The 12,130-nt window shown below is 40.5% G+C and overlaps 1 protein-coding gene across 3 annotated transcripts in view; it reads right to left on the bottom strand.

Annotated features, from left to right (window-relative positions):
- Positions 1 to 1,656: 1,656 nt before the first annotated feature.
- Positions 1,657 to 12,130, bottom strand: part of LOC308075092 (protein kinase C alpha type-like) — a 184,179-nt gene continuing 173,705 nt past the window's right edge. For 2 of the 3 annotated variants that reach the window (XM_080414714.1, XM_080414713.1), the window contains one exon: positions 1,657 to 7,029. In XM_080414714.1, the coding sequence (XP_080270840.1) occupies positions 6,862 to 7,029 (168 nt within the window). In that variant the 3' untranslated portion in view covers positions 1,657 to 6,861. The remainder of the gene's footprint in view (positions 7,030 to 12,130) is intronic. The other variant, XR_013932157.1, reaches the window with a different exon arrangement.

Genomic DNA, 12,130 nt, shown 5'->3' on the forward strand with positions numbered 1-12,130 from the left:
CTAAAGCTCTGTGACTGCATGTGACTCTCTCTGTGTGTGTGTGTGTGTGTGTGTGTGTGTGTGTGTGTGTGTGCGTGTCCAGTGAACTGAAAGATGTAGGTTTTGAATAAAGGCTCACACACCAGCTGGGTCCACAGTTGACATAATCCCAGGCTTTTTTATTTCTACTTGCAGAAAGATGTTTGATCTGCAAATGAGTGGAAAATGTACAGCAGGTCTTTAGCGAGAATACCTGAATAAAGAAACAAAAGCAGATCAGTATTTTTTTTATATTATTCAATTAATATAGACAAGCTTTCAAATGCAGTCTCTATTTTTATTGAAGAATGCGTCCAGAGATGACTGCTTCTTTTATATCCAACTAAATTACTGTCATGGGAGAATGCCACCATCTGATTATTTACAATAATGCACCGCACTGACCTGACCCCCAAAGGTGGAACATACCATTTGATCAAGGGGAATACAAGTGTTGGGGGAAATTATACCTTGTGAAATCTGTCATTTTGTTCTGATTTAGATTTTTATTTAATAATAATTTAATAATACACAACTAGAAAAGTGCACAACTCGGAGTGCAGATCTCCACCAGGCCATTCTGGCTACCCAGAGCCCGCAAACGTTGGAAGTCAATCATAGCCAATCGGAATGGAATATCTTGATCACATGACTCCAGAATGTGCACCGATTTGTGTGAGTTTTGTACAAAATACTATATGGGGAGTATCCAAGAAATCCAGGGGAAAATAACATTTTATTGTATGACGTACAGTTCAAGAGTTATAGACCAAAACGTGAAGTGACCTCTTAAAGCACTACATGGTGATTTCCTTGGCCTACTGCGAGTGTGCGCGCAAACTTTCACACCGATTGGACGCTGCTTTCATGATTTGTGGCATTTTGTGCAAAATGGACCCTCCCGCAAACTTTGAAAGGCAATCATTGCCCAACGGAATGGAATCTGAAAAATCTGGCAGATACATCTTGATCACATAACTACAGAGATAAGTTTTACCGATTGCAAGAGTTTTGGACAAAATCTGTAGGAGTAGTTGCAAATAGTGTGTTTAAAATAAAAGGCTAAATGGTGGAATGTCTTGATAGTACAACCTATGGTTCAAGCGAGGACAAAACGTGAAGCAACCTGTTATAGGGCCACCTAGAGGCGTATTTGAAGAATTTGGGGTGGCGTTTTTTCTTAGACCTAGTGGGAATGTGCGCGCAAACTGTATTGTGTACTCATGAGACTGCAACTTCAATTGCATCTCATAACAACATTTGTTGTTTATCACCCTCTCACTCTAATGATACTGTGCTTCCATTTAAAATTATTTTATGGTCCTTTTGCTTTATGGTCCAGTGTACAGCATATTGCACAGCAAACATTTAAGTAAGCATTTAATATGCCCATAAAATAATCTAAGTGGGACTCCTGGATACGATTTTTTTGGTTGCTTACTAAAGATAAGGAGACCCTATAGAATTGATTATGGAATACAGACCTTTTTTTTTACACAATAGCAAACAGGCAGTTTGCTATTGTTTGCTAATAGTATCACTTACACCACCTTTAAGTTGTTTAAGGTGTTATAACAAAGTTTAATGTCAACACTTGACTGAAAGAGTAAAAGCAGCACCTCCCTAACCACAGATGTGTTTTTTCTTTTTTTTCTCCTTTTTATTTGCATTATCATACATTAGGTACAAATGACACGATTGATTACAGGGTTAAGTAGCTCAGACTCATTTCTTGGGTTTCAAGCTGAGGTTAGAGACGTAAACGAACATACACTGTTTGCAAAATACAATATATTCTTTCTTTGTCTATGCAGATATCTAAATCATTTATATACAGTATACAAGGATAAACAATGTGTTTGGTTTGTAAATAAACAAGACAGATTGATTAATAGATTATGTGTGTAATGCATGGGTTAAGAGAGTGTCATCTAAGCACAGATACAGTATGTCAAATGAGATGCATTATGTAGCTAACATGTATGTAAAAATAAGCAAAAACAAGGGTGAAGTGAAGCAAAAACAAAGGAATAAATCAGAATCTCTCTTCCCATAAACTTAATATTCAAGCTAGTATGTTCACATAATTTTAACTGGCTATTCAGACCAATTTATTTCAAAATGATGAATATCGAACAGGATGTAAACAGAGGAAAACAAAACGATCAAACAGAATTAGGAAAAAACATGTTTTGGCAAAAAATCTAAGATTCTCAAAGTGGGTTTCAGGGACCCTCATGTTTCCTTGAGAGGGTTCCTCTGAAGAGTGTACACATGGAACCAAATGGACCCGCGAGGGTCCACTCCCAAGAGTTATGGGGGTCCTTGAAATTAAAAGGTCTGAGAACCACTGCTATAAATCCTTCTCAGTCTACCCCTCAGGTAACAGGGGGTTTGAACCGGGGAGGGAGAGGAGGGAAGAGGGTGCTCAGAGCTGGTAGGAGGCAGTGGGATAGCTTGGTCAATAGAATGATGGATGGACTGGCCAGCCACTGAGGAAGAGGGAACAGCCCCAGTGAATAGAGGGGAGCAGAAGACAAGAAGGAGCGACAGGGTCAATAGCAGGAGGCGCAGGGGTGTCCTTCAAAGGATTCTTCACACAGCCACTCCTTTAATCATCTATCAACCCCACCCCTCGCCACCCAGACCACTTCCCATCCTCTGACAGTTCCATCACTCCTTCACCCTCTCTCCTCCCTTTCAGACACATTGCTGAGAATTAGACACACTTCACTTCAACTTTCACTCATTTGTCATTCAAGCCGTTATTCCACTCAGTCATTAGTAGGCACAGGGAGGTAGATGGGAGGGGCAAGCATTGTGACACAAAAGGATATCATAGTGGTTAACCACTTGAAACCCTATACCTAGCCTTTTTTCGCACGACATACCCAGAATAAGGACCCTATTGCTAATAATGGTCCCTACCTAACCAACCTTGGTGCTAATACAGATTCACTGGGCATCGCTAGGGGAGCATAGAGTATGCAAAATATGGAAGAAACTGGGCGACTCTTCATCAAAAATTGTATTTGGAGATGAACTTCAAAATATGCACCAACTGTATGTCTCACAATCCTGTGTCAAATGATTACACAACTGTGTTTGTATACAGCATGCTCTGCAGACTTTCATTGTGTGCCATAATGGCTAAGAGCTCATTTGTACGCACATGAATGCATTAATTGACTGATTGCAAAAATCCGTATTTTTCCTCCCTCGAGCGACATGGCTGTGCATGATGGATAGGATGTCATGCTAAATATACAGACAGATAACTATAGCTACCTACAGCAGCTGCCTGGCATTGTTAAGTCTAGTGACATCAACGTGCGTTGGCACACTCCTGTACATATATGTTATGAGGTGGACAGTGAGAGTGAAGGTGTGGCCACTTGCCAGAGGCATGCAGGCCTCTGTCTACAAATGTATTATGGATCACTATGACTACAGCTAGTGCAACACTGATATCATTGGGTTCTGGCATTTTCCGGTTTGGCACAGACAGGTAATACAATAGGAAATGCAGGGACAGCAAACAACCCTTACAAAAATAGGGAGGAAACATTACAAAGGTGTGTGAATATATATATATTCATATATATATATATATATGTATATATATATTTTTTTCATCCAGATATGCGTTACAGTATACGTTTTCCACTGTGATATTTCCGTTGAAAATTCCTGCATTAAAAGTGATGCTGACAAACAGATCATTAGACGATAAACTGTTAATAAACTGACAACACACAATGCAACAAGTATAAGACAAAACCCCGTTAATGAGACACTAATGAGGGAGTGGTCCCTTTGGTCTCTAGAGACGAGCAGTGCTGTTGAGCGACACCTCACATCAGATCTGGGTTCAGGCTTCCATATCGCCCCCAGGCATTAAAAAGGTAAAAACAACCAGTGGCAGTATTTATCAAGCTTGTACTGTAGGTCAAGGCTGTAGGCCAACTGGCCAAGGTCACGGCCAGACAATGTAAACATCACTTTAAAGCTTATTAGAGTGGAATTGTCAGTAGTACATCTTTCACTGTTATTGAAAGATGTATGATAATGACTGTGGGAGCTACATTTTATTGATATTGATATATAAATCCTTGCCGTGCCTGTCATTTTGATACGTAAACTGCCCTTCAGTTCAAATGCTACTTCTCTCAAAAGACAGCATGACACTGCTGAACCTAGATCTATGTTTAAGGTGCTGTGTGGGGTTTGATACTTAGTAGCATGCAGCATTTTACCCCTGATTTATACTTAGTTGCACGTTGGGTGTCGCACACCTAAAATAGAGAGCTTGTAGATCTGCTATTCTTGGTGCGTGACACACTGTGGAACCAATTATAACTCAGGCTTAAGTTTGTCAAGTGCATGGACCATCCTTACCTGTAGCATGCAGATACAGGAGGGATGGTCAAGAGACAGGCACGCATTCAGTCATCACACATGCACTCAAACATGTTGGATATGATTACAGAAAACAACAGAAAATGTGATAAATCTGCCAAAATAGGTTATGCCGATATATCACAATTACTGTAGGTAAAGCTGGACTCTATGAAAGACACCCACACGTTACAAATTTGATCTGTATTGGGCACTATTTTTGTTTTTACATAGAAATATATGTTTAACCTATCTAATGTAATAAAAGCACATTCAGTTGTTGGTATAAAAACTGTAAGTTGCTATACTTCTGCTTTTTAATAACTATGAATATTTACAATGGAGTTATAATCTGGTAAGTGATACATTAAAATCTCAATTATATGAACTAATGGAAAATTTGCATGACATCACAAAGGCAGAGAAGATTCAAACTAATCTATTAAAAAAAAACATGACATAAAACAAAATGCACAAGGGATTCCAACATGTGATATGATAATGTGGATGACATGTTCCCCAACAGAGAACAAACCTAAAACATGGTCAACGGAGATACCGTTGTTCTAAAACCTCTCCTCTATTATGGAAACCAGCCAAATGGGTCAAATCTACCATTACACAATATAACATTGCATGGTTAACTCAAAGATAACGTAACATCTACTACAGAATTGTATCTAAAAAAATTAAATAATGACAAATAAAGAAACATTCTGGTGAGTTATTGGGTTATTTCTTTCCAAAGGGAACAGATGGATTCCATTAGGGACCATTTTGACAGTAAAACAACGTATTTTAAGAGATGTACGGCCATACATACATACAGTACATATTTTACTAGTGGCCTTTGCTAGTGGACAGAGACAACGATTAACACTGGATAGTGTTGGGAAATGACTGTAAACTTGGTAGAATCATTATTTAAAGGTAGATATGGCAATGTTCTGCCACTGCCCACAAACTAAACTCCCACAAGTTGTTCCTTCAAAATGTGGTTGTAAAATTAAAAGGAACTAATAGACAACGTGCAGCTCAAAGGGCTATGAAGGGACTGTATAAATTCTATGCTGCTGATTGTGTGTACACAGTTAAATCCAGAGTTTGTGACCTGCTTACATTTCTACACCCTCAGTTAACCACTTAAACCCTATAATACAGGGTTTACTAAGTATATTATACTTACAGTAGCTGACCGGAGTGCCCCAGGGGTCTATACTAGGCCCCCTCCTTTTACCCCTCTACTCTAAATTCTGTATCTTTGCCGAAAATAGCCGTCTACAAGTTGTTCGCCCAAGAATAGGGATGCCGGGGTTCATGGGGTTAAATTAAACACTGAGGATTTGACTGTGCAGACATCAACCCAGCAGCCTACAATGAGGAGAAGGTGATGACAGCGTGGTTGGTCATTATGACGAGGTGTGTGGCCCCTCTCACACGTGTGCTGTTTGTACAGTATTATGCATTTGTACATGCTACTTGCATGCATGTTATAATAACTAGGGAAACTTACTGTCATTTTGTTAGGTGCTACACACAAACTGGACCATGACACTGGCTAAAATTAAACATTGTACTAAAATAGAATCTCATAGTCGCCACGAAAGTCAGACAACAAGGGGAGGTAAAACTGTAAACAAGCTACCGTGCACACAGTAAAACCCGGAGGGTTAATTCATTCTGAAAATGTGAAAATGCACCCTTGTGCGGGCGTTTTTAAAAAGAGTTAAAGTAACACTCTGTGTTTTGCTGTGTACCAACACCAATCCCAAGGTGCCAATGCCGACTCCCAACGCCCCCCCCCAACCCCCCTACTTTGGGCTGAGCTTTTAGGAGATCAAAGTTTTTTTCTAACAAATAATAACACCAACAATTTTATTAGGCTGTAATAGATATCAATTCACTGAGATTTGTAAAGCTTTCACTATTAGTGGTGTGCGGGAGATAAAAGTTTAGTTTAACTGTTTATCTAACTTTTTTTAAAAATGTTATTCTCTTAACCCATTTAGACATGAGGCCGATTCTAAAAATGCCTTCTAAATCTTGACATACGTTTTCTGAAAAACTTGATTTTTTTATTTAAAAACTGTTGCTATACATAATAGCATAATAGTAATAGTAACAACTAAAATGACACAGAGGTGTCCCCGGCTTGAAATGGTATGAAAACAACGTATTGGTGGTCTAAATGGGTTAATTGAAACATATACTGGCATTCATAAAGACTGACTCCTGTCACAGCGGTAGTGGGCTGTCCCATTCAAGTGGCAGGGTGGTCATTGATTATTTCCACTGTAGCGTTCATGCCAGCCAGTGGATTTTTCATAGGAAAATAATTGTTATATTTGTGCTGAAAATCAAAGATACATCAAAGATATTTTGTGGCGTTATTGGGATCATGTCGCATTCTTTTTGGGGTGGGGGGGGGGGGGGTCTCCTCTGTCTTTACTCGGCAGTGGTGATGCTACTAGGGTGCACAAACTCCGGGTTGATGAAGGAGAAGCCGGCGAAGTCGGCCTGGTCGATGTTGGCGATGACCAGCTCGTCCGGCGGCGTGAGCTGTGGCTGGGTGCGCGTGAAGAACTTGTCAAAGTTCTCGGCTCCTTTGCCGCACTGCGGGAAAAAACAGACAGATTGGAGAAGAGGAGGTTAGAGTCAAGGTATGGAGATGGTTACAAGGACGAAATAGGAAGCAGCGTGGTAGCATTAGACAAACATGTTGAAACGGTCACAGCAGCTGTGAATATGCAGTAGACCAGCGATTCCCAACCTGTGGGGTTGGGAACCATGCAATAGTAAACAGGAATTCTAAGAAGCATAAAGATGTTTAACATTCAGACAAAAAGAGGTTTGCTTCACGGCTAAATCTTCTTGGTGTCAATTTAATTCTGGGCCTATAGCTTGCCTCTTATAGGGCAGTAAACTGAAACACTCTGCACATAATTTCTGTTTTCTCCAAGTTCCACACAAGTAGTATGTATAAATATCTAGTTAGCACTCAGATTCCCATGTATTGTGAGCTGCCCCTATAGATAAGACACTGTAGTGTCCTGGTACTATACAGTATGTTGCTAGGCAACAAAAGTTTTTCTGTCGCAGTGGAGACATCATCAGACATACAGTACACAAACAATGAGGTAACATGAGGTAACTTGTACAGGTTGTGGAAATGTACGTTTCCCTCATTAAAATGCTTATTGTGTAAATACAATCACCATTTCATTAAAATCACTAGTTCATTTAAACAAATCTGGAATACATCTTTTCACCTCAAAATCACAGGCTCGTGGACGGCTCATGGATATCAGAATCTGCCAAAATGTGTATCTTTTCCACACTTTCCTCCTACAGTACATGACTTGTTTCTTTTGGACGAGCTGGGAATTTCACCATAATGTGCCACGAAACTGTTAAAGACATGGTGGCGCTCTCCATGATGTGCCGAACTCTGCGCACCAAGTGTGTCTGACACGTCTTACGTCAGCTACGCCACATCCACTGTGTGACAAACTTCCAAGCCCATCAGCTGCTCTATAGATAAACATTAACGCTACCGCCCTAAAACACATGCCTCGGAGTTAAATTGACACACACATGATTTTGCAGCGCACGTTGCAATTTACACTGAGAGACCCAAAGCAAAAGCCACATAGTATTATAGTAATCATCAGACATCGTCATCTACATCAGTGGTTCTCAACCAGTGGTTCGGGGACCACCAGTGGTCCTTGAGGGGGTTCCAGGTGGTCCCCAGCTAAATGATGGAGAGTTGGTAACCAAATGGACCCTTATAGATCTTTAACTCTTGAGAGCGTAAAATGTAACCAGGATCTGGTTACATTTTACGCTCTCAAGAGTTACATTATTGTTAAACATCTGCATTACTAAATTAATTATTATTATTTGTATCAACGTTTGCCTGTTATCTCTCCTATGGTACCAACATCAATACAGCATGGAATTGTGGACAAAATCGTATCCAACAATAACAAAATATTCTAAGTCTTGGGTCTGAGAGGCTAAATCTCATCAAATGGTGGTTCTGTGGCTCAAATGACAAATAAGTAATGGACCGTGATATGAAAAGGGTTGAGAACCACTGATCTACATCATCATTGTAATCTATGACAAAATGATGTTCACGCTGGCAACTGGATTATGTGCTCACACAGAAAACAACAGGCAACACTCTTGGATGCCGCATTCACCGTTTCAAACACACAGGAGTATGAGCTCATCTCTCCCATGGCCCACATTGAAGTGGTGAGCATCCTATACACCTGATGTTCTGTTCTTCTTGTGCTATTATGCACCTTCAGTATTCCCGCAATAACTTGACATTACACGCTCTACATCCCATTACAATGCAGTTAAGCATCCTGGATGCATTGCCAAGTTAACAATGAGCACAGCTGTGGAATAGCAATCTGCTCCTAAAAATACATATAGGCTACATCTCGGCTCACATGTATTATGTAAATGTTGTTGTGCGTTCGACCTCCCTCTGGCGAAGACTATCGCATCATGAAGGACTAAAATTATAGCTCGAGCCCAAATCGCAACAGCGGCAAGATGTTACAAGGTGGCAAACGGGGGTTAATTAGTACGTTCACAGGAGCGCAGGCGAAACCGTCAAAGCCGAACGTGAGACATCAAAGTGTCTTTTTTGGTTTGGGTGATGAGAGGATATTCAAATCGTATCAAAGGCATGGAAATGGTTCATGCCACGCAGCGGTTGAATTAGCACTTCAGAGCTTTTCTTTACAAACCCAGGTCATGTATGACCAGGAGTGTGGGTGCACATCCCATTACTGCCATTTTCAGTGACAATTCCCTCTAAACTCATGAAAGTAATTGTAATGTGTAATTGTGTGTGTGTGTGTGTGTGTGTGTGTGTGTGTGTGTGTGTGTGTGTGTGTGTGTGTGTGTGTGTGTGTGTGTGTGCGTGTGCGTGTGTATGTGTAGTACAGTTCCATTCCTAAGCGTGATATTTTTATTCATGTAATTTAGTTTGAGCTAGGATCCTTAAGCTGGAACAAAATATTTTCAGATGGCGGCCGGCGGCCAAATACATATAATTTTGGGGGTCCTTGACATGAAAAAGTTTGAGAACCACTGATATTATTATAGCAACATAAGTGTTTCAGAAAACTGTTAGGATTAAGAAGACATTTTGTAGAATCGGCACCTCAGGCCTTAATGGGTTAAACTAGGTAGGCTTGATGTGAAAATAATCAAGATTGAGCAGCTGCATGAAGAACTTTTTTTGTCGCCTAAATGTCTGTTATAAACAAGCTGTCAGACAAACACTGACTGCCTGTGTTCCTCCTCGCCAGCTGTCACCTCTCTCCTGGCGGTAGTGGCGGGCATTGTTGCCAGATTTTGTGAGATAAATAAGCAACCAGGTCTAGGAAAATAAGCCCAAAAGAAGCGACTATAGGCGACGTGAGCACTTTAAACCTATTATCCATCGGCTATTTGTAAATAGCCGATCTACAAGCTCACACCGCATCGCAACGCGTTGTTGTGAGCTTGTAGATCTGCTATTTTCAAACAAATCTTGAAAAAACTAAAAGCGAAACATTTTGAATATTTTTTAAACAATTTAACACAAATCCGGTACGTTTGTCCCAGGCAAAAAAAATATTTTTAATTTGGGGTCCTTGTTTGAGAACCACTGGTTTAAACATCAATAGGAAACAAATAACCCAAATAAGTATCTACATTTTACAAACCAAAAAAACCCAATAATTTACAAGCAACTTTACAGAAAAACAAGCCCAAAGTCACTTATAATAAGCAGACCTGGCAACACTGGCAAGCCTGCTGCTGGCTCGCCCCATCTGGAGCAGTGGGCTGACGATTAAAATATATTATATTATATTATATAATATTAGGTTTTTTATAATATTGTATTTGTTAAGCAGAAGAGGAGGAGGGATGCTGGTGGTATTCGAGTGTGGATTATCTGTGGCTGATATTGGGGCACATCATAAACACATTTCTCAAAAACTTTTCTCAACTTTTAAAAGCGCTCTGCTCTGCAAGAAAAGGCAGTCTTACCAGCGCCTTTTCGAAAAGCGGACGCTATGCGGTTGCCTTATGGTCATTTCTCATAGGGTTTAACGTAAAAAGGCCACTTTCTTTTTTTTTGTGCCTGGTGTGAACACAGCCCAAGGCTGTTGTATACAGTTTGGTAGAATTCATGGCTGAGGAGACACTAGCATTTATCCAGTGTCAGCTGCTATAGCTTCCTTAGGGGATATGACTAATTAGCACAAGCGCATTACCCTCTGTACCACTCCCCTCACCCAGGGCAAATAAATAAAGGCATAATTTAGCATACTGTTATCTGCCAGTGTTTGTAAACTCATACACTGAGCGCTTGGAATGGTTGCAATCTAAACCAAATGCAGTTCAGCACTATGAATGGAGGGAACCAACAACATCACATGCACGTGTGAGAGATCCCTGCTGTGACACTGTGTCGTATGACGAATAGCAAAACAGCTGATCTACAAGCTCACGACACATTGTGACGCATTGTGAGCTTGTAGATCTGCTATTTTGGAAGATTTTTGACTATTTGTGACAGTATAATGACATGCCCAAAAGACAGGCGCTAGGTTGACACACACACACACACACACACACACACACACACACACACACACACACACACACACACACACACACACACACACACACACACACACACACACACACACACACACACACACACACACACACACACACACACACAAAATAGGCATTCATGTTCCCCAGGGACAAACTGTTGTGTGACTGACTGAGAACACAGTAGTACTGGCTCTGTAGAAGCCAAAGCACAGTGGGGTGCAGCAGTGTAACACAAAACAGCACAGAACTGGAACAGTCAGAAAGGACATTTCTGCTGAAATCAACATTCATGAGTAGGTCATTTGGCTTTTAGATTGCAACCATAAAGGTTTTGTTTTTGTTTTTTTTGGCAAGGACATGGAATTAAGCACATGGGGAAAAGTTGATACGGCATACAGTAAGGCCTCATTTCATGGAACATTACAGTGGCAGATGTTTTCTTCCCAATTTCCTGAATCGCAGTTGCTATCCATTTAAGAAACGGTGCTGAATGGCATGAGAACGTTATCAGCATCATACAGTAAGGCAGCAATGTTCCCTGTTCTCCAGCAGAGAATAATGTATGAATGCACCTTTCCATCATCCATTCCCTATCTGAGTGCTGCAGAAAGTAACCCAAGTAGGAGGTTGAAGACAAGTAGAGAATGCTAGATCTGGATGTGTTGCAACGCATTTGTCAGTTATAAATTAGGCTTTAATTGTAAAGCCCATATGCTATCCATATTGAACCTGAAGGAAAATCATTTAGTTGTCAACTTGAAAGCGTCATTAACCACTTGAGCCCTATTTTATACTACACTCATGGTGCTTGTCACATTTCACATTCATTTTGATTCATTTCTTTCCATAGCGAGGATACACTACTGCATGTGCTGACTGCTGAGTGAGCTTGACTGCTAGAGGTTTAAAATAGCTCAACGTGTTAGGAAAGAGCCGTTCCAACATGTTTTGGATAGCAACATCACCAGTCACAAGAACCTCCCAATCATATATTTAGCCCTCGGCGCACTAGCTAAAAAAAAGGTGTCACATGGTGTTTTTGTCTGTTTTCTTTCTCTCTTTTTTTTCGTGGGAT

The sequence above is a fragment of the Gymnoscopelus braueri genome (assembly GCF_963280865.1).
Source record: "Gymnoscopelus braueri genome assembly, chromosome: 2".
In the NCBI taxonomy this organism is placed as follows: domain Eukaryota; kingdom Metazoa; phylum Chordata; class Actinopteri; order Myctophiformes; family Myctophidae; genus Gymnoscopelus; species Gymnoscopelus braueri.